The sequence below is a fragment of the Calonectris borealis genome, chromosome 4, assembly GCF_964195595.1.
Source record: "Calonectris borealis chromosome 4, bCalBor7.hap1.2, whole genome shotgun sequence".
In the NCBI taxonomy this organism is placed as follows: domain Eukaryota; kingdom Metazoa; phylum Chordata; class Aves; order Procellariiformes; family Procellariidae; genus Calonectris; species Calonectris borealis.
In genome coordinates this window covers 32,751,608-32,775,633 of record NC_134315.1, presented here as the reverse complement: position 1 = coordinate 32,775,633, position 24,026 = coordinate 32,751,608, and the positions used below count along the sequence as shown (strand labels likewise).

At 36.8% G+C, this 24,026-nt stretch overlaps 1 protein-coding gene across 1 annotated transcript in view; it reads left to right on the top strand.

Moving 5' to 3' along the window:
• Positions 1 to 24,026, top strand: part of SGCZ (sarcoglycan zeta) — a 235,618-nt gene that overhangs the window by 210,968 nt on the left and 624 nt on the right. The window contains 2 exon segments of the mRNA XM_075149161.1: positions 9,714 to 9,837; positions 24,008 to 24,026. The exon segment at positions 24,008 to 24,026 is cut by the window's right edge and continues 9 nt beyond it. Of these exon segments, the coding sequence (XP_075005262.1) occupies positions 9,714 to 9,837; positions 24,008 to 24,026 (143 nt within the window).

Below are 24,026 nucleotides of genomic sequence, written 5' to 3'. Positions count from 1 at the left end.
ACTGGGACTCTCTGCATCTGTTTTACCCTGAAATCAAATAATAAATCAAGCCTCATCAAAAGGGAGAAGATGCAGTACAGTAAAAAAAACTAGCTTCCTTCCTATGCTGTTTTAATGATGTCAGGTTCTAGTTATTTTCTCAGTATTCTTTTTTAATAAAGTCGAAATATTTTCTATTTATGTTTTCAGAATTTGTGTTTGGTGTTTAAATAGTTATTTCAGTACTTAGGCATGTGTATTGACAGAAACTTGGTTGCTTAGTCTTATGCTCAGCTGCTGAAAACATGATTTTTTTTTAACATACATGTTCATACAAAAATAGAGATGGGTGTAGTAAAAATTTGAAAAATTGCCAAAAGTCAGGCTTCTTTTTTTACATATATATGCTTTTATATATATTAAAAAAAAAAAAAAGACATTGAAACAAATAGAGAAGAAAGCCAGTAATAAAACATTATAATTACTATGTAGATAGTAATAGATAGATGTAGGAACAAAGGGTAACTAGGTATGGCTCTTACATTGAAAGAATAATTTGCTTTAGTGTTGAGTGACAGTGATGATATTTGACATTGGAGAAGGGAAAAGGCTCTAGTAGGAACTGAGATACAAAGGAAAATAATATTGCTATCACAAACAATAGCAAAATTCATTGAGTTTCGAGTGGTTAATTTAGGGTGCTGGATAATCTCTATCCCTGATCTGTGACTGAACTAAATGTGACAATAAGGTCAAATAGCCAAAATTTATAATAAAGCTTTCAAACTGGAAAACAGACACTGTGGGACCGATGGTTTGGTAAAGGTAGCACTTCTAGTGAAATGGATGGAAAAAATAGGTTAAGAGAGTCATCTAGTGTGTTAGACCCTTTAGTCTGAACTCACTAGTATGCAATGCTTTACAATATTATTTTGAAAGATCATTAAAGAAAAGAATTATTCAGGGCTTGAAGATAAGTAAAAATTAGAATGAAATAGAGGATGCTAGATTGTGCCAAACCGAGGAAATATTTTTCCCTTGTTAAGATACCTGATCTTCTAGAAAACAGAAAATAGGTAGATCTCCCATCTGGAGTTTATGTAAAGTATTTGATATGGTGCTATATCTAATAAGAAATAAAAAGGCAAGTCAGAGAAGAGTATATTTAAAGAAATTTTAAGTAGTATATAATAAGCATGTATTGTTCAAATCCCTCCTTCAGCCTGGAGGGAGATTGCGAGGAGAGTTTCTTCAGGACTGATCTTATTTCCGGTTTTAATAACTCTATGCTAGAAGAAGGCACACAGGTTTGGAAGCACTGGCAATCAGAAGATCTTGAGCACCAGAATAAGGATATTGTGAAACTTAGCAGTATGATGGAGAATATTGGATGAAATATTAGAAATTAGCATTCTTCCTCTCAGATGCAAGAGGTTCTGGAATAGTCTTTCAAAAGGAACAACAGGGACAACTAAAATTCTTTATTATCAGTGACTGGATTATATTTGCTTTATGATTATGCCATGCCACGGTTTCAGGAACACACAGATGGGCTCCAAGAATAGCTGTCTCAGACTAACAGGGTTATGAGTGTAAATATAATACCCTATGAATCTTATCTCAAAACCCGTATAAAGCTTGGAGCAATAGAAAGCATTTGCACAGTGCTGAGTTAATGAAAGACAAGGCAACTTTACACTCTGCAGATTAGTGTGAAGGCAGCTGAGGATCTTTCTTTACATGAAGCCCGCTCGGGTCTAACAGCAGCTGCGACCAGCCGAGGAGCTCAGGGTCCCAGGGAGAGATGCTCAGGGTTTCAGCCAGCATTTGAAGTTGCCGCAGGGTTGTTACACCGCTTCCAGACCCAAGCTGCTGCTGCACGTTCAAGAAATTCTAGTTCCACATAGTTTCAGCCTAGGACTAGATATGAAGCACATGCTTTGTTCAAGTATTTCATTTTCATAGATATTCCGGGTAGAAGTGTGTTGACTATTTTTTTAATGGAAATTGAACAACAGTCCTCTGTGCCTAGGGGCTGATGTTAGTGATGCCAGAACTCATTTCTGAAATGCTTTGGACTCTAAACCAAATACAGTTTTGTTCCACCATACCTCCATACTCCTTTTTGCTGTAGTTTTTCTGATGAAATGTGATTTGATTTACTACTTATAGTCCATAAAACTTGTACTATATACATCATTAAGGCCAAGAAATGCTGCTGTAACATCCATAATATTTTCATTTCCTGTCTTTTTTATGATTTTAAGTGAATAGGCTTACTACTGCAATAATAAAAAATGCCTTTTTTTTTTTTTCATTTAAGCAACATTTAATCTCCTTATTCTTTCCTTATATTAAATTTCTCCCCAGAGATTTTTTCACTCTAGTTGTTCTTTTTCCCCTTCCCAGGACTATCTCCAGTTTCTATGCCACTCTTCAGCCACTTCCCCAAGAAAACAAGGCTTCTTAATTTTGCTGTCACCTCCGTGATAATTTGTGAAGCAGCTAGGCAGTGTCATCCATATTTGATAGAAAGGCAAAAGATCCTTAAGTTTCTATGTGTTTTCTGCAAACCAGTGCCTAACTAGAGATGCTAACAGAAAATCAGCTAGTATTATTAGTATTAACTGCTGTCAGTTTACCCATTTGTACACACCTGGCTTCAGACTACCCTCAACTTCTGACGTATCTTGCTTCATAGTCAGGTCATGATTATAGAACGTGGAGGACATAGAGTTTCTAGCAGTGTTGTGGTTTTGGGTGCAGAGGGTATGGTTTGAGTTCTTATCCTAGCACCATGTTGGAGCCAGGCAAAGGATTTCAAGCTCATACAGGCTGGGTATAAGAAGAAGGAGATTCAGAGGATGGCGGGTTGTGTGGCGGATAGTTACATGGGTTTATAAAACTATCAGTTCCGCAGTCGACCAAACAGGTCCTATTGCTTATATCAATAATTATACAGAGAACTCCAGAGGTAGGCTCAGCAGTAGAGAAGAATGTATGATTTTACATGTCTTATCCTGAAATTTTCATCCTATCCTTGGTTGTATTTCAAGATAGGATTCACTGCCAAAAAGAAAGAAAAAGCTATTTGGCTTCTTCATAGTCTACCACTCTAGTTTGTATTGCAGAAGGTAAAAAATCTCTCTCTAGTTCATTCTGAAATGGTGCTTGCCCTAAAAACGTGACTGAAAGTAAACTCACCAAACCTTATTTTATTTTTTTTTTTGGATGGGCTGTTTTCTTCTTGGACTGTTTAGATACAGTCCAACTACGAGCCACTTAAGAGTATATTTCAAGCTCTCTGCTATGCTTAATCTGCAGAGGTTGAAGCAGACCTGTCAAAGGAATTTCAGCAGAATAATTTTCCACATGAGATGCAGTTTCCTCAAGTTGTGGATCAAAACCATGTCGCAGTTTCTCTCAGCTAAAATATATCTGTTTATATCAGCTTAAGGCCCTTTAGGGAAACAATATTGAAAATACCATTAGAAGATTAGGTGGTCTGGACTGTCACTTCCTAATCACAGGAAGCTAATGGTTTTCAAAACTTTGAAGATCTTATGTCAACCAGTTCTCAGGTGTTTCGATTTGTTCAAAGAGCCCAGTTTGGTTCTTCAGCCTCCCCCAGGCACTTTATGTTCAGATCTTACTCTTGACAGCCACTTGAACATTATCTGTGGGCATGTTGCTTCAATCTCTTTCTGAAAAGATAGATTTCTATTTTAAGAAAATATATTCTGAAAGACAACTCAGGTAATGGAGCTATTTCTAGAAAGAAAATAAACTTTATGTAAGGATGTTTAGCAGAGTGGCAGGGCATGTGTCGAAGATCAGAACAAAAGTAAGGAAGATTATGGGAAGGGGAATGTTTTGGGTGGAATAGGGGTAGCCCTAAGATGTCAAGGCTAAGAGGAATCCTTTTCCCATACTTTTCCTTAAGGGACTATTTTGGATTGTCTCATATGCAGATCTTTGTTTCACAGCCTGAAAGTTTAAACTTTCAAGCATGTTTGGTATTTCTCTAAGAAATGAAAGCTCACATTCTAACCCTTACATTTCTACTTATTTTTTGATTTTCAAAAGTTTGAGTTTTAGTGTACTTTACATTCTACAATGCATGATTTTTTACAACCTGAGATTCCAGTTAGGTTTTACTTCTGATTTTGATAGTTTTCCTGTCTTTAGCTATTCTGGCTATGCCCTCACCCACTGTAAGAAACAACCATGCATTAAGTTCTCTTTAACCTTCCTCACATCACCTGCTTGTTTTGTCAAGCTCTTGCTTTAAACATTTGCTCTCTCCAGCACTCACCTTTCCTTGATGCTTCTTCACTTTTTCTAGTCCTTTAATAACATCACTGAAAAACTCTTCATTGATGTTTTATTCCTTACTTTTCCTCCTCAGTAACTAATATTTTTTATATTCTCAGAAGAGATCCTTTACTTCCCTATGTGGGGAAATTGTTTTTCTGATTTATCATCTGTGTCAAATAACATTAAAATATTCAGTTGTTTCAAGTGTCACTATGGTAATGCAGACCACTGAACTGAAACCAGTGGCACGTACAGGGCAATTGCAACTCAGATTTGACCCTGGTGAGGTGATTTCTGGTTAATGAGAATTTGAGGAGTTATAACAAGGGCATGCTGACACATGCCAAAGTCAGTGACATGCAGAGCATGGACATAACATGAAATGTTATACTGAATGCCATTTTACTGTTCTGATTTAAGTCAAGAAAGTCTTCTCTTTATTTAAGTTTGCAAAACTTGAGTTGCAAAATTGGATATTGGAAAAAAAAAAGGTATGTTAATATTTACTGGTTTAGGCCATTACCTATTCCATAAAACATTTATTTAACTTTCTTTTACTTAAGAGCCATGTGTGAAGTCACAAAATAGAGATCCAGATTGTGCCCTTGAAGGTTAGGTTCCCACATAAATCAAAGAGAGCTTCACATGAACATATGAGAATTTTGCTTCTTGATAAAGGATAGCTGACGATCAGTGAACAATATTAAGGATTCATGAGGCGTGCACATTCACCCTTGCATTTCAATAAAAAAAATTATTTCACCCTGAAAATATAAGCATTTGGTTAAAAACATCAGAATACAACAAGCTTCAGGAAAAATAACTATTCTGGCAATGATTCATATGTGTCTTGCAAAAGTGCACATTTTGATATATGTAAATGTATCAAAAAGAGATTTTTAGTCACTTTTATATATATTTTATAAAGTGCATGTATAATCTTGTAAATAGTATAAGTAATGAGGTTTAAATGAGTGAATAGTAATTTTATTTTCATAGCATTCCCACAGTGATGTCTCTGTTTGAATAGTTACAATATCTTTAAAAAAGGCTTCCAGGTTTTTTGTCACCATGATCATAAAAGTCCCTGGTTATTCTTTATGGATACTGCTGGAGTTTGCAGCCTGACTTCCAGGAAACGAACTGAATAGAAACCCTAATTTTATCTAGCACCATCAGTGTTCAGTGGACTCCTTTAAGGACTCTTGGTCTCACTGGAGGACTCATGAGATCAGTTTCCTTGAGCATCAGGGTAACCAGCTGTTCTTCTCATAATAATAGAAATGGAAAGGATATATATTTAAAATTGTTTGACATTTCTGGAAAACAACATTTTCAAAATTATTTTTTAAAAATTTTTTTAATTCTAATTTGGAACAAAATGGTTTCACTTGTGGAAGAGGAAGGCCGGCATTCTATGGGGTTTTGGGGTTGGGAGTGCTTGTTTACAAGGAAGAAGTAGGAAGAGGGATAGAGAGAGGCTTGGCACATCCATTTGCCTTCCCTTCTCTTTGCGTATCTTACCTCTGTGCAGCCCCAGTCTGCCACAACTCTTTATCTACAGCCAGCAAGATCGATGTCACAATTATTTTAATCTATAGAAATCTACAAAAAGGTTATCAAGTCAATGTGTAGATTTTCCATTGGTTTTATATTTGCAAAATTTTTTTTAATAACAGGATTCCTATTCTAACTGAAAAAAGCCACAACAATGTATGTTGGCAAGACCATCATATATAAAAGTTAAATACTTGGAAGTATTGAAGTATTTCTTGATCCCCAGGTGTAAAGATGCCAGTAAAGGGGCAATGAGTACCTGCTTTACATGTGCAATCTCTAGTTGACAGCATATTTTTTAATCCCCTGTTTTGAATACAAATTCCAAATTGGTAGAGGTTCCTATCAGTCATTTTACTAAATAGCATGGGTTGGATCCACTGCTTAAATAGATACGAAGCAAATAAATTATTCACATCTGTACAGGGGAATCTTCTATTTCCTTCTATTTTGAGATATACCTTCTGCTAGCCAACAGAGCAAAATTAACACAGATAAATTATATCCCGTGTGTGTATGAGGGATTGCAAGAGGTAAATCTAAAATATTTCTTAAAACTCAAAATGAAACCTTTTGGTTCATTTTTAAAGTTATTTTTCTCTAATACAATCTAGGTCAGCTTGTAAACAGAAAATACCAAATGAAAAATAAATATTTCTGCATTTCTGATGAGAAATATTTTAATACCTTCAAAGGAACATATTCAATATATTTGAAAAATTTCCTTTTTTAGGAATAATTCTTTAATGAATTCAACTCAAATTCATATAGCTTTGATCCTCTGAAATGTATCTTTTTTCACAAATTAACCATTGATAATTAAAAAGAAAAAAAGCCCTTCTCTGCTCTGGATAGATCATCTGTCTGCCTCACATATAGCAAATTGACAGATTATATTATTTAAAAACCTCATTTTAAAAGCCTCTTTGTCTTTCCTACAGTGTTATAATTTCTGTCTGATAATAGCAATAGTTACCTTCTCCATCATAGCTGTTTGTTGTTTGCAAAAGAAAATTAAATTATATGAATAGGATTCACTCATAGATGTGAATGCCACTGTGAGAGGCCATCAGTAAATCTGAAAGAAAAGCAAATTCTTGATATTCTGTTGTAATAATGCACTTTTCCTTGGAGGAATGAATATTACAATGTGGAGTGTTACAATAAGTTTATAGCAGAGATTAAAGTCTTTAGAAATATGACAAAGAAAAAATATTATAAAGCAGCTGCATATCAAACATAATTTATCTCAAAACATTGAGGAAATAATCTATGTGTATAGACTTTTACATTTCCAGTAGCATGCTGCAGATTGCACAGCTAAGTCACTTTTCAGATGTAGATCATCTGAAGAATAATAATAAGAAAAGTAAATTAGTAACTGTAAAACAGATTTTACTAATAGATGGATGGTGTTTTAAAAACTACTCTGCTGATCATCAGCCATTCCTTGACATTTCTACCACATTATTTGATTTCAGGAAACAGGTAAAAAATATCTATTGTCTGAAAAAGAAATTTCTTCTCCACGGTGTGTGGAAGGCTGCTATTAAAAACTTCTTCTCAAGTTCAGAAATTAATTGCCAAGTGTCTTCATTTTAGACAAACAGCAAGTAATTTATGTTGATGTAGTTCATGAAAAAATCTGAGCTATACACTGTCATGTGTTTTGGGAAAAAAAAGTTTATTCTTCAAACAAAATCATAGTTTCTTGAAAGATGTTCCTAAATAGATTTTTATTGTCTACCTGCTGAAAAATTTCAGTCAGGTCTGAGAGTGGTTTTGATGTTATGAAACCGGAAATATTTGTGACTTTGTTAATACCCATCAATTCAATGCAATAAATGTAGTTAAGAGCACTTTTGTCTTCATTATTATGAAATGGCAGCTGAAACCACTGAGAAATGTTAATATTCCTGGAAAGCAGATTATAAATCACAAAAATATGCTGCTGAAAAATATGGAATGGAAGTATCCAATCATTTAACATTTATACAATTCAGTATCCTTTTAAATTCAAGGTAAAACCTCATTAAGGCAACAGAGTATTTTTGAGAACCTAATTTCTAAACTTTATAATTTATATGGTGTCTAAAAGGTTTTGGAAGCTCTTTTTCTTCTGTCTTATAGCCATCAGAAGTTCACAAACCACCACCTGAAAGACACTTATGTACATGATTAAATAATTCATGATATTTAGATTCTTCCCTGGTACAAAGAACTGCAGAACCTTCTATTAACTTCTTCCTATAGAGTGTCAAAAAAATGCAAGAAAATGGCTTAGCACTAACAGAAATATAGATTTTTCTACTGCTTCTATCTGTATGTATCCCATGTATGCTTTTTTTATATAGATAGCTACAAATAGTGTTTTCATCTATCTTCTCACCTGCTTTTAACAGTTTCATTTTGTGTTGCCAAATAATTGCTTTCCTTTTTTTTTTTTTCCCCTTTCCCTCTTGAGTATCAGTGACATGTAACAAACAGAAATATTTCACAGACGCCATCTCAGTGACTTCCTTTGCATGCAAATGTGGCATTTTGGTTTCAAAATGATAATCCATCACTATTCTGTACACTTTAAAAATTCGGTAGTTGAAATACACTGAAATTCTCTTGTTCCATTGCTTGACAGATCTTTCATTTGGCTTTTCTGTAGCAAATTCTTTGTCAAACTATTCTTTCCTTTATACATCCAGTACCTCATTATATTTTTGGATAGATGTGACCTAACACTCAAAATACAATTTGTTGAAGGGGGAAATACAATCTTTTCTTCAAGCTACTCATTCTAGACATTTCTATCATTAATATATTTCGTCTTACAAAAAGCCTTTGTTCAGGTAAAGTGGAACTGTGTTCTGTCATTATATTATTGGGTTATAAATAGATTAAAAGATTTGTCTCCCTCTTAACAGGGCTGTGCAATAAGTCTACAGCTGAACACAACTGGAATCCAAATTTTTGTTTCCTAGTTAATACGGTTTTCATCCGATCATCTTTCCTATTCAGTGCGTGAGCACAACTTCTGCGAAATCCTTGTATTAATACTTCCCTTTCAAAAGAAACCTGTACAATACTATGAGATAACAAAGCTAAGGAAGTATCATAGTTCTGCATTAAGGTTGATGGAGGATCTTGAGTGTAGGGTAGAGAGGAATGGAAAGACTTACAGCAGAAGAACAATAGTTGCTTTGAGGAAGGATGCCAAGATCCAGTGATATGCGTCTTAACCCTATTATAACAGGGTTAAAGAGCATAATGAATATTTTGCAGAACAGAAAAAGCATGCAAAAAATCCACAATAATAGCGACATAACAGATTTTCTTTTCCTCTCTTCTTCATACATAATGCTGCTACACCTACCTGAAATATGAACGAGCCTGTGAAGGCAAAGTCATTGTAATCAGTTTTACATCATTATTTAAAACTTTTTAAGTGTTTTGTTTCTTTTTATTTAGTTGAACATTTGTCATCGGTCACTAAGCAGACTTTAGTTATTAACTGGTCATTACAGAAGCACTCACGGAGACGTGTGGATTCTTAAGTACCTATATTTCAGTACTAGTACAGTCAAGTAAATTAGGTACAAATGCAGGAAAGCATCACTAAGCAGACAAGCTTATATCAGTATAGGCTTAAATGCTGTCTTAAATAGGAATAGATTTAAACACATACTTAATTTTTTTCATTTTCCGGGCCATAAAGAGTAGCGAGAGAATCACACGTACAACTCATTTTTACTTCTTTACCTTTCAAAATATGCTTATATCTACATGCATTGTGGGTTTTGGGGCTGGGTGGTTTTTGGTGGTTTGAGTCAGTGCATTTTTTCTCAGTGATTCTTTTTGTCTTTCAGACTCGAATCTCCTACTAGATCTTTGGTGATGGAAGCACCCAGGGGAGTGCAAGTCAATGCAGCTGCAGGAGACTTGAAGGCTACCTGTAGGAAAGAACTGCATTTACAGTCCACAGAAGGGGAGGTAAGTTCAGCTGGTAGAGAAATGTTCTACAGCTCTGCCCAGCTAATGCAAACAATGTGAGGATATTTTATTCAGCAGCAAGGTAAACATCACGAGAAGTGTTCTGCATTTGCCTATGTTAAAGTAATTTTGGTTTAGCTTGCTCAATTGTTAATACTTATTTGTGGTTTGCAAATATTTTAATCACTAAGTTTAATTCACACTGAAAAAAAAGTTAGTTAAATGAATATAGATAAGGTTAAGAATTATTTTTAATCTAAGAGTCAAGGAAAAAGCTACCCAGTCCTTCAGCATATCTGTGGGACAGAGACAGCTAGGTGATAGGGGTAAAAATTTAGTTTGGATTACTCTGACAAACTGCGAGAGAGAAGTTTGGATTAATTTGAGTTAATACTTTATTAAACCATGATGAAGCAGTTTAACAAATTTGCTCTATATGTGGTTTATTTCCTTGAACTGTTACTATCTCTGTAAGAGAGACAGAGTACTTCAATGGTATGTTTACTGTACTGTTCCATCAGTGTCTTGTTTCAGTGATCAGCTCAACATAAAAAGACTTTGGTATAGATTCTTCATGTATAAACCTGTGCGAACTCAGGAAAATGATTTTAAATTGGGTTACTGGTTTGGTTGGCAATCCATGTATTGCAGAAACGCATGAAAGATTACTGGTATGAGAGTCCTTTCATCTTCAATACTTAAAATGGTATAACATTGAAAAAAACTTGTGCAAGGTTATCAAAGTCTCTCAGATTTCTGTTAGGCACTTTGGAGAAATGGATAGATTTTCAAATTGTTCCCAGTGGGACTTGCCAGGTTACAGCATTTTTGGAAAACCGCTTGTTTAATGTAAATATCTAACTGGGAATGGAGCTCTTTAGAAATTTTTTGCCTTTTGTGTTTGTATTTTGTATTTCCTACCAAATGTTCCTAGATACTTTACAAACTATCCAAATAAGGAACAACCAACAAATCCAGAATTCACATCTGTGACAGATAATCCCCAGCAATGCCACACTCTTTGCATTACAATGCAGACATGAACATTTTTGGCCAGTATATGGCATCAAAGGCCTACTTTGATAACATTTTTCTATTGATGCAAGTATCTGTCCTGCATAATTAAAGCACAATATTTTCCTAACTCAGAGCCTCAAATATTTATATACCACATGCCCCATCTTATTTCTGAGTTTCTCCAAAAGCCAGCTCTTCCCACAATTTCTCATCTTTGCTTACCACCTCTCTACATATGAAGTCTTTGTTACTGTTTCCTAAAGTTGCCGAGATAGCAGTAAAGACAATCTAATACTCTCTTAAGTTGGGCAGGAGTGTTGATCTGCTCGAGGGTAGGAAGGCTCTGCAGAGGGACCTGGACAGGCTGGATCGATGGGCTGAGGCCAACTGTATGAGGTTCAACAAGGCCAAGTGCCGGGTCCTGCACTTCGGCCACAACAACCCCAGGCAACGCTACAGGCTTGGGGAAGAGTGGCTGGAAAGCTGCCCAGAGGAAAAGGACCTGGGGGTGCTGATTGACAGCCGGCTGAACATGAGCCAGCAGTGTGCCCAGGTGGCCAAGAAGGCCAATGGCATCCTGGCCTGTATCAGAAATAGCGTGGCCAGCAGGAGCAGGGAGGTGATCGTGCCCCTGTACTCGGCACTGGTGAGGCCGCACCTCGAATCCTGTGTTCAGTTTTGGGCCCCTCACTACAAGAAGGACATGGAGGTGCTGGAGCGTGTCCAGAGGAGGGCAACGAAGCTGGTGAAGGGCCTGGAGCACAAGCCTTACGAGGAGCGGCTGAGGGAACCGGGACTGTTTAGTCTGGAGAAGAGGAGGCTGAGGGGAGACCTCATCGTGCTCTACAACTACCTGAAAGGAGGTTGTAGCGAGGTGGGTGTTGGCCTCTTCTGCCAAGTAACTAGCGATAGGATGAGAGGAAATGGCCTCAAGTTGCGCCAAGGGAGGTTTAGATTGGACATGAGGAGAAATTTCTTTAATGAAAGAGTGGTCAGGCCTTGGAACAGGCTGCCCAGGGAAGTGGTTGAGTCACCATCCCTGGAAGTATTTAAAAGACGTGTAGATGAGGCGCTTAGGGACATGGTTTAGTGGGCATGGTGGTGTTGGGTTGACGGTTGGACTTGATGATCTTAGAGGTCTTTTCCAACCTTAATGATTCTATGATTCTGTGATTCTGTGATTAATAGTAAATATCGTCCTCCCTCACCCTGGTCCTTTCCGTGAGTATTTTTATTGCAGATGTTACAGCTTCCTGTAACCTTTCCTGCTTCCCCTCCATAAATCCCTGCCTGGCCCAATCTAGTATGTTTCCTACATTTATTAACATAAATTTTTCACCTAGAATGTATTTCTTTGTTCTTTCCCTTCATGATATTGCCAGAGGGAAAAAGGAATACTCAAATGAAAATGAAAAAGAAAAAAAAAAAAAAAAACCAAAACAAAAAACCCAAAACCCAGCAGAAAGACTGTTACCTTTCCTCAATCCCCCATGATCCCTGAAGCAATGGTTGTATCTATAATGTCTTGGTTTAGTATCGTGCATCTCTGTGGTGCTTTGTGCAAATATTTAGTCTGTGGATTCATCAGGCATTTTTCTCTATATCAACACTGTGAGTTTACTGCATGACTTCTAAATTTTCTTAAGTATTTACTACAACTTATTGAAAAGGTAGTTTTGGAAATAATGTCCTATGACCTCAGTTGGACTTGGAGAATGGGAACCCAAGAAAAGTTATAATGACTATATTATGTATTATTCAGAATTGGAATTCAATTCAGTATTAAATGCTTTGTAGTAAAAAAATGCCAGTGTAAAGCAGACTTTGCTGAACTTCATATTAAAAATGATTATATTCCTCTATGTGGTAAGTAAGACTTTGCACATCTGTGATTTTCCACGTAGATGTTAGTTTGATAGCTATCAGAAAACAAGCTACTAATCTTTCCCCGCTCTTTCCCAAGGAGCTGTTCTGTAAACATATATGTGACAAAATTCAACGTGTCTAATTACCTCTTGAATACTTGCAATTCCAGTGAGATCTGTAAAGAACTGTACCCTAAATCCATGGAGAAATGCCATCCTGAGGTCTGACCAATGCCTTTATAGTCCGCTATTTTTTCTCTTACACTGGAGAGGGTCAGAGGAAAATGCAGAAACACTTTGGAAGGCATTCGATGAGGTTCCACAGCATCACCGGTTATGCAAAGTTACCGTGGCCACATTAGGGAATTGCTGGACTAATTACAGCATGGTGTGAGGAACCAAGGTGTCGCGAATGAGTGGTTTAGAGGCCGCTTCAAGAATCACCTTCAAAGGTATTAGCAGAAAGTGATTTTAATAGAGACCTGTAAAAGTGCTACTTAAGAGTTCGATGGCAAGGTCCACTCTCTTACTACACAGATGAAACATGTAAAGAAAAATCATGTTATCTCTAAGGGTTTATATCTTAGGGATTATATGTGTTTAGCAGCCGTCTAAGGTTCATTCACAGTTTTAGCAGCACTTAATCATTAACTAATGTAATATTTACGAAGTAAGTGTTAGTAGAGTCTACTACAATCACAACTTACTTACAGATTATGCTTACTATTAGCTCACACACACAGAAGCAGAAGTATATATATATATAAAAATGTACAAAAGGTCCCTGTTAAAAATTCCTCTCAATTTCAGGGAAGAAATATTCACGTAAAATGTCTCGACATTTCTCAACGGGTGAGGGTTGAGCCTCGAGAAGTGAAGAGTTTCAGCCCAGGTCCTGTCAGACGACGGACCTCCAAATATTGCCGGCTCAGGACCTTGCAAGCTCTGAGAGGCGTCCCACTTAGAGGCAGATACAGGGTGCAGCCCTCTGCGGTCCCGGAGAGCTCAAAGGTTCTCACTTAGGACCACCGTTTATAGGTTTGCAAGATGATTGGCTTTAGTCATCCGTAAATTTCCTGGCCACAATCCCAGGTGGTAATTACTAAAAATTCTCAAGGATTCAGTGTTGTTCTACTTGACACCTGGGCCAGGCAGTAGGAGTACGTTTCAGAGTTTCTGATATGGTCAAGGAGCGCTCAACTGCCAGACACAGTACACCAAGGCCGAGGTTTCATGGGAATTTCTGAGATCGACAAGCAGCCTAGGAGAGGGGGGGAAAACACACCACCACACAGAGTAAACATCTGATGGATAAAATGTCTACATAACAAAATATTGATTGGTGTCCTTTCTTACAGCCCAACAGATACACCACAGATTAGCAGACAGTATGGAAAAAAGTATAAAGGGTTTATCATTACTCATTTTTAAGAAAACACGTTCTAAAACAAAACAAAGTACTATGTCAAAAAAATCGCCATTTTACCCTAAAAATGTATGCTTTATCAGTCAGGTTTCTTTCACAAATAAAAGAATGTGGTCTTTGTGAATTGGATCTGTGAACAATTTTTGTGATAAGACATATTTTGTACTAGAAAAAATACAAGTTTTTTTAATTATTCTCACACTGATTAACTAAATTTAGCTTTTTAATGTTTGCAAGCTTATTCAAAAAAATCATCAAAGATACGTGAATTAATATTTTCCTTCTATAGCATAATTATTGCCCTATTATGCCAGAAAATAGCTATGTGGCATCTGGAATCAACCAGTTATAGCCATGTAGCAGAACATTATGAATTTACTGTGGATTAATCTATGAAACATATATTTTCCTTTTATTTAAGAATAACTTCAGAATATTTTTTTAAGAACATAAATGTGTTTATGAAATACTTTTCCTCTAGCCTTATTTTTCATGCAGTATAATCTCTAGCCTCCCATATCATAAACTGAAAGCCTCTGCAAGCATTCTGAATTCTGCTGTTTGATACATTTTCTTTTTATTTACTGCAGTATTATAATAATCCTTTTAGCCCTATTATGCATTATAATGCGTGATGCCAGACTGAATACTGGGGGCCGTAATTTAGACTCAGATTCTGCTGCCCTTTATAAAGCTCTTGAGCTGCACCCTTGTGAGTCGAGGCATCAGCAGAATCCTTTGATTCAATTATAGCTTGGCATTTAGTTGTGAACTATGTGTTATTCTATAAATAAACCATAACCAATGGTTTAAAGCAGCAATCATTTACAAAGAAAGTGAAATGTGAAGCTCCAGGCTATAGCTGAATCTATTGGTTCACATGAGAAGAAAAAGAACATTTCTTGTCTAGAAATTCAGCACAATGACTGCTAGTTGACCACTGCTTCTTTCACATATAAACACAATGCAAAAGTCTAGATCAATTTTGAATTCTGTAGATACTAGATTTTGCTAGGCATAAAAATATGTTAGAATTGAACCTGAAACACATTATCATATAATGATAACAAGCTTAAAGGATTATTTTATGTTGTCCACTCATTGGTCTAACAACTAACTTTAATGGTTTTTGCAGTACATCACCCTGTGAAGGAGAAGGCTGTTAACTAGCCTCAGCTCTTATGAGCCTTGTGCAGCTGCTACGTATTTTTGCAAGCAAGTTCTATGTAAGCTAGGCTCTGCACTTTCATTACATCCCATTGACTATCAAAGACCAAGTAAATAAAAGGAGAAGGACGCACAAAGGCTTCTCATTTTTGCAAACATATTCATATTAGTCTGTGACCTTTTTCCTATTTACTTCTTTATGCCCTTGTATTTCCTTGTCAAATTATACTCCTTCATAACATCGTTTGTAGACTATATTTGGTTGTTTCTGGCATAATGAGGCTGATCCCTTGGTGAGGCTTATAGCTGTCACATTAAAAATGAGCAATACTCTTCAACAGACAAAGTTTACTGGAAATCAGTGTAGCACACAAGAGGCCAATTTCGTATTTACCATTTTAGCACAACACAGTTTATGAAGCATACACCCAAGATTATTTTGTAGAGACTAACAAATGCATATAGTACTAACACTTGATCTATAATCCTATGCAGTTCTCTCTCTAAGTCTGGGAGATGTATTTTACACACAGATTAATACTTCACAAAACTGGAGTAATCTTCACTTGTAAGCCCAATCAACAGTACCATTTTAAAGCTTCGGTTTTGGTGGGGTTTTTGTGGATGGTTTTTATCTTCTGAAACAGAAGGGGAAAAAAAGTATTTCTTTAATTATCTAAATACATTGAAATGGATTTACCTTGTACTGCAAGCTGCTTGCCATGACTACACAGGAATGGCTGATAAAAGGCAACAACATTTCATAGATTGGTTCAATTCAACCCAGTTATGTTTGTCTGAGATTAAATGTTTGCAAAAAAAAAAAAAAAAGTTTGATATGGATGAAGTGAGTTCAATGAAAAATAAGCAGTGGCAGGCTCTAGAGCTCAAAGATCCACTGTTTCTTCACCAGAATTTGTCTAACAAATATGTGCTGTATTTTGTTTTCACAGCCCTTTTTCATGGTTTTATCAGTTGACTTGTTATTGTTGTCTGGGAGAAAAGAGATTAGTGGAAATGAAGGGAAATTTTTCTGTATTTTTTTAATTATTGGTTTCAAGAATTCTATTAAGATGCTTTGACAGATATTTAAAATTATTAAAATGCCATGTTACTTTTAAACAAAGCCTTTCATTCTCAACTTAAAACCGTTATTAATGTGTAAGCTAATTTACAGTAAAAAGCACTTTTATGTAGAAGTCTACAACCAAAATACAGTGTTCCCAAACTGCAAAAGCAAAGTGTTTTAACTAACATCACCCATCTTTGAACTGTTTGTTCATGGGCAAATTTTGAAGACCTACACCATAAGCCATTTTATTAGAAAGAGAAAAAGAAGTGACAATGAATAATTTATTATATAAAGAAAATATTTTTCCATTAATATTAACATTTTAATCTCATTCTGATTTGAATGGTAATTAATTAGTAAGTTTTTGTACTCAGTAGACTAAGCACAAATATTCCAAATACATTTCCCTTTCTGGGTTGGGTATATAAATCACAAAGAAGTCACATCTGTCCCCTGATTGAATGAATTTGCAGACTTCTAATATCATGTAGAATTTGATTCTGGGAATTCTTGTGTATGAGACTACCATTGGCATTCCATAAGCACTGGAGCTTGTAAATTTCTACTTGTCAACATTCACAGCAACCCCATTTCATCGTCCCTGAAAATGATTTCCTTAATAGAAAGAATAAATACACCAGAAAGTTTTTGCTTCAGTAGCCACCCATATAAATTGCACTGGGGTTATAACTCAGAAATTACAGTATATGCTTGTGTTTATTTAACATGAATTTACAAAAATGTGTACTTAAAGTGAAACATGACTCTCATAAACACCACTTCATTGTTGAACAGTCAAAACATAAATTCTTCCATTCAAGCAGGAACTGTACACTTCACTACTGTACAATGTTATATTTAACATATATATATGTTAGTTTTCAAATCTCTTTCAGTTGTCAGTAGTTCCAGGCATAACATGGAGGTGGGAATGGGAGCAACGTTAACAAAAGAAGAAACTTGCGAGGGTGGCTCTGTCCAGATGTATCAGGTATAATCTTTAGGAAGAGAATATTCACCACACCAGACCACGCTTTGGCCTAAAGGTCTCATTTCTCTTGTGGTCAATTGATCCTGCTCCTGTAGAGAATACATTTTCAATACACAGGTTGTACTAGATCTTTGCTCTTCTCTGAATATTTAGTATATTCAGTTTCATCCTAGTCATCACATTCATTTCATTGTTTAACTGTTCCTCAATACTATTAATCATTATGATAGATATGGTTCCAGATATTGTGCCAGAATATGGTTAGATTTTACAGTATGTGTGCTATCAAGATAATATTTTAATTTTCCATTACGATTTTTTTTTCCTTTTTTTCAGAACTATCTTTCAGATTTAATGAAAGCTAGTTTAGGTGAATGGTTTCAAAATAAATGTCAAAAACACAGAAAAATGTTAGAACAAATGGTCCACATGGACTAAAGTACTGCAATTTATCCTGTAGTTCATCTTCACCTTGAATGTTAAAACATACCAGCATATGAAAGTTATATATATGAGTCTAGTGACCCAATCTAAATAATCCTCTTTGTATGTATGCTTCTGATAGCATATGCAGAAGAGCAAAAAGACTAGAAAAAATCTTGCATTGTTATAATTCAGATCATTTCTGAAGAGCCTAAGGGAATCCAAGAGGTTTATTTAGTGAATGTCATTACGCTATCTCCTCATACTTGTTGATGAACACCAACCTTTCAGCTTTCTTTCTTCCACATTTCCTCCAGTTTCCTGCCATTTCTTATCTATAAGAAGGGCCGGAAGGAGGATCCGGGGAACTACAGGCCGGTCAGCCTGACCTCAGTGCCGGGGAAGATCACGGAGCGGTTCGTTTTGAGGGCGCTCACGAGCCATGTCCGGGACAACCAGGGGATCAGGCCCAGCCAGCACGGGTTCATGGAAGGCAGGTCCTGCTTGACCAACCTGATCTCCTTCTATGACCAAGTGACCCGCATAGTGGATGAGGGAAAGGCTGTGGATGTGGTCTACCTGGACTTCAGTAAAGCCTTTGACACTGTCTCCCATGGCATTCTCCTAGAGAAGCTGGCGGCTCACGGCTTAGACAGGTACACTCTTTGCTGGGTAAAAAACTGGCTGGACGGCCGAGCCCAGAGAGTTGTGGTGAACGGAGTTAAATCCAGTTGGCGGCCGGTCACGAGCGGTGTTCCTCAGGGCTCAGTACTGGGGCCGGTCCTGTTCAATATCTTTATCAACGATCTGGATGAGGGGATCGAGTGCTCCCTCAGTAAGTTTGCAGACGACACCAAGTTGGGTGGGAGCGTTGATCTGCTGGAAGCAGGAAGGCTCTGCAGAGCGACCTGGATAGGCTGGATCAATGGGCCAAGGCCAACTGTATGAGGTTCAACAAGGCCAAGTGCCGGGTCCTGCACTTCGGCCACAACAACCCCAGGCAACGCTACAGGCTTGGGGAAGAGTGGCTGGAAAGCTGCCCAGAGGAGAAGGACCTAGGGGTGCTGGTTGACAGCCGGCTGAACATGAGCCGGCAGTGTGCCCAGGTGGCCAAGAAGGCCAACGGCATCCTGGCCTGTATCAGAAATAGTGTGGCCAGCAGGAGCAGGGAGGTGATCGTGTCCCTGTACTCGGCACTGGTGAGGCCGCACCTCGAATCCTGTGTTCAGTTCTGGGCCCCTCACTACAAGAAGGACATGGAGCTACTGGAGTGTGTTCAGAGGAGGGCAACGACGCTGGTGAAGGGCCTGGAGCACAAGTCTTATGAGGAGCAGCTGAGGGAACTGGGGTTGTTTAGTCTGGAGAAGAGGAGGCTGAGGGGAGACCTCATTGTGCTCTACAACTACCTGAAAGGAGGTTGTAGTGAGGTGGGTGTTGGTCTCTTCTCCCAAGTAACTAGCGATAGGACGAGAGCAAATGGCCTCAAGTTGCGTCAAGGGAGATTTAGACTGGACATTAGGAAAAATTTCTTTCCTGAAAGAGTGATCAGGCCTTGGAACAGGCTGCCCAGGGAAGTGGTTGAGTCACCATCCCTGGAAGTATTTAAAAGACGTGTGGATGAGGCCCTTTGGGACATGATGTAGTGGGCATGGTGTGTTGAGTTGACGGTTGGACACGATGATCTTAGAGGTCTTTTCCAACCTTAATGATTCTATGATTCTATCTACATTAGCCTGAAATATGCCTTTGCAGCTCTGTAGAATTACCTGTCTAATCAAACTGTACACGAATACAGAAAACTCTTCAATGTTTATAAATCCTAACTCTTTCATTTGGCTTTATCAACTTAGCCTATCATCTCCTCTATTGAGAGGACTTAGTCAAGGACCCAATGGAGAACTTTTATACAGTTTCATATCTCTGTATGAAATGGCTTGTAGGAATATTTGATTTTTTACCTCATGCCTATATCTTGCCCCCTGAAAGTTTTCTCCTTCAATTTAGTTCTTTGGTTTATAGATAATCTGTATTTCCTGGCTTGCCTTCCTCTCCCTTTCCCTCTCACTATTCAGATTAACAATACAGTCTGAAGAGCAGATGACTTGCAGATCTCCGTTAGCAAAAAATGTATGTAAAAAGAGTACAATTTTTCCATTCCTATCACATGCCCTACAGGCTGATTCAGTTTGCTACTTTAATTAGTCAGAAATCAGGTCTACTTTTAAAGGGCTAATATATTTTTCTTGGCACTAAGACGCACAAGACGAAGCAGTGATCTAGGATTTCTAAACTTTAAGTATTTAGAGGGAATGATGCCGCTCAGTGCCTGCTCTCTGTGAAACAGCATTTCTCTGAGTAGCTGCTGCCTTTTCCATTTTGTAATTTCTCAGTCACCTACAATGTTTCAAGAATGGATAAAAGTTTTGTTTTTATCCTTGCTATTTATCTGCTGAGGTGTGAGACTCTCGGAAAGAGCATGACTGGCTTGCATGGCTGTGATGCATATGAAGTATTAAATGGCTTATCTCCTACCTTTCACAGCACAAAAAATTAGAGAAAGACTGTGTATGCAGGCACTTCCATTAACTACTGTCATCTAGCAACAGTGTTCCCTGAGAACATAATACTGTTCAGTTTTTTTCTTGCCACTTCTGCCCTTCTCTTTAAACACCTCATAACATCAGGCATAAAATGATAAGTACTTTAAATTTTACTGATGTTGGAGGACTTTTTGGCCATGACTTTCATCTTTTAGCAGATGATAGGAGGTGAGAGGGTATATCCTCAAACATGGACTATGTTCCTCTGAAATTCCTTACATATTGGGCTACTATGATGATATATTTGGACCCCTGCTTAACTAATAGATAGCAATGTTGCATCTGTAAATTTAGTCTTTTATTTATAACCTTGACAGCATATGTACAAAGTAGATTTTAATGCTGGCTTTAAGCCATCTTTATTAATCCTCTTCATCTCGGGCTTCCCCAGGGATTAGCTATAGGAATCTGTTTAAATTGCACAGCCTTCCTAGCTTTCTGCAAAGGCATAGAGCTTGTTAGACTCGCTGCAGTGGATATAACCTTACAGGAAGCCACTTCAGTTTTTCGCAGAGGCCGTACCCCGTTATCCACGTTGCTCACCAGATGTTCTGGGATGCGTGCTGGGACAGGACCTGACAGCTCAAGATTTTGACACCAGAAAAACCTGGATAGATCTACATCACAGTGTGAAATTTGTAAGCGCCAGTGAAAAAGCACGCACAGTTATGCTTAAAAAGATCATTTGATTTAATGAGCAAAATAACTGAGCTACATTGTATTGTAATGCAGATTGGATTAAGGTCCACTGGCTTAAAGTCCTAGAGCAGTACACTGCAGAACATCTGCAATGAGGAGTTGCAGAAGCATAGTTGTCCTGATGTAAACATACGCATAAAAATATTGAACTCCTAGGAAAAAACATAATAAAGGTCAAGAGATTTTAATCTAGCCTAATCTCTGACACAGATGCCCTCTGATTTTTTCTGAGTTAATTCTTGCTTGAATCAAGACATGTCTTTTAGAACCCATTTAATTTTGATTTACAGATTACTCATGATCCTTCCTCACGGCAGCTAAACTGTTATAATGGCCAGTGACATGCTCTGTCAAAAGTACAAATAGCTAATCTTCTATTGTTGTTGGATTTTCTTACATGTACGTCTTCTACACTGAAGTGCCTTTTATTATCACACATATAATATTCTAATATCTCCTGCTTCCATTTTTTTAAAGAAAAGCATAGAAATAGTATTTTTCTTATCTTCCTTGATATTCCAAGTACATCAGGGCTTACTGAAAATCAGTATTAAAAGTCCAAAAGGCTGCTCAGATTTTTTTTTTAGATCTATTTGTTAAAAGTTATTAAGAGCTGCTGATTAAAAGTATATGACATTACTGGTTCCTGTTTAATATCCTGTTGAGTTACTCTTGAAGTTGAAACTATTTTATCATAATCATGTTCTGACATCAATACTTGATCTTTCTCCAAGTACAGAACTATGCTGAGCACTACTCAGTATAAAAGATACACTTATACTTATATAGAGCTTACACTGTTGAATGCTGCTGGATTTTTACACAATACTGCTGATAACTCCACCATTGCTGTATTAATAGTGGACTTGTTAACATTTCATTTATTCTTGATATGAGAAGTGAAAGAGTACTTTCTATTACCCATCGCTCCACTGACTGATGATTATATCCTTTGTTGCCTTCCTACATTTTACTAATTCCTAGCTTCTAGTTTGTTATCAAATTCTTTTTTCCCCCATCTGTTATTTTGTTTTCTTATTATGCTTGCTACAGTTACTTTCACATTTACTCCTAGCTGAGCTGAATGTTTTTACATGTGTAATCTTTTTTTTTAGTTGTAATTCTAGCAGAAAATTATTAAATTGTTCCCAATACTATCCGCATTTCTTCCATCTAAATTATTTCTGCAGGGGTTTTGACTCCTACTTATTTCAGGTCTGTGATAGTGGACTTTTAAAGCAGCAATGCGTGTATGTGTGTGTAAATGCATCATTACTTTGTCATATAAATTACAGAACAAAGATGATAATTTCCTGCATTTTAGTTTTGTAATCAATTCCTCTATCAGTCAGGATGTGAATTAAAACAGGCATTGTGCCATGCAGTTGTCATCTGTGCCACTGAGATTCTCTCTTTCTGTCCCTTTTAGTGTAAATTCGCAGTGATGACAGCATCTTACTCTGGGAGCTGGAGCACTCGCAATGATGGGGTTTTATATTATTTGGGGCTACTTTCAGCCTCTATTTCCTTCAGTGATCCCAGTCATTTACATTTACATTACTGCTGTGAATGGTAACATGACGGTGCATCAGTCTTTGTATGGAATTTTATCCAGTCTTCTCTCCTCAATTTTTTCCCAGCCTGCTCTCCTTCACTTCTCTCCGGCAGGGGCTTAGTAGTGCTTCTGCACTGCTTTTCTACCATATACCGCTGATTTTATCATAAAATAATACTCGTCTCCTGTAGAAAAAAGCCATACATGCCATATCTGCCCAGATTCTTTACATGTACTGCCAATAATGGTGTCAAGTTGGCTTTGTTTGTTTTCAATACCTTATTAAAAACACTAGTAAGTATTTAAGGAACTCACCTTTTCCTAAGCTTCGGTACTATTATCTGCAGGGCTTAAAGCCATTTTGATTTGTTACCTGTCTTCTTGAAGTTCATAGTCTGCACCTGAGGTAATGACTGATCTTACTTTGGCTCTCATTTACTCCTTCCATAAATAAAAAATAAACTCTAAGCAGCTGGAAACTCACCTGTTTGTGCCAGTGGAAGACATGCGTTTTTCCTGCTTTAGTTACTTAGTTTCATGACATTGTTTATTCAACACCCTGAAAATGTAACATAAGTGTAAATATTGTAGAACTCGATAGGGATTCACCAAGATTACTAGTATTTACAATCTCATACTTATTTATGTTATTTCCAATGGAAGGAGATTTAAAAAAAAATCAATATTTTTTAATCATAATCAATGTTCAGAAACAAATGGGAATAGCTTGATGACCTTCTTAATAAGACTTTAACCTGAAATCTTTTCTCCTCTTAATTTAGGTCAAATAAGCTTTTTATTTTGTGTGTATGACTCTGTACCCTTATTTAATTATTCTCTGGATGTAGCTGTTGTTAAGCCCCTACAATTTAGCACAGTTCAGCACATATTTCCATCTGCTTACAGGAACACACTGGGGAATGTGCTTTAATATCACTTCACACTTATTAAAATACAAATTCTTCCAGAGCAAGGATATGCTACTGCCATGAATGAATAAATTTTAATCATAAAATGTAGAAGTGAAGATTGAACCTATTCAAGAATATTGTCAGAAAGTTTTTGTATGACACTGCTTGTATCTGAATAAACATGTTGGGTGAAGTATTTGCATATACTGTAGTAATGAGTGTTAATGGGTATACAACTACACAGAGTTGAAACAGCTTTTTTATTTCTCAAAATAATTATTTCTAATATATATTTCTAATATTTCTAATAAACTTGCTAATACTTCTAATAAAATATTTCTAATTTTTTTATATTTCTAAAAAACTCATGACTGCCTCAAAACACGTCTTTAAACTATGTCACGATGCTGAAAGAAATTTACTTTTTTTTTTCCCCTCTTGTAGATATTTTTAAATGCAGATA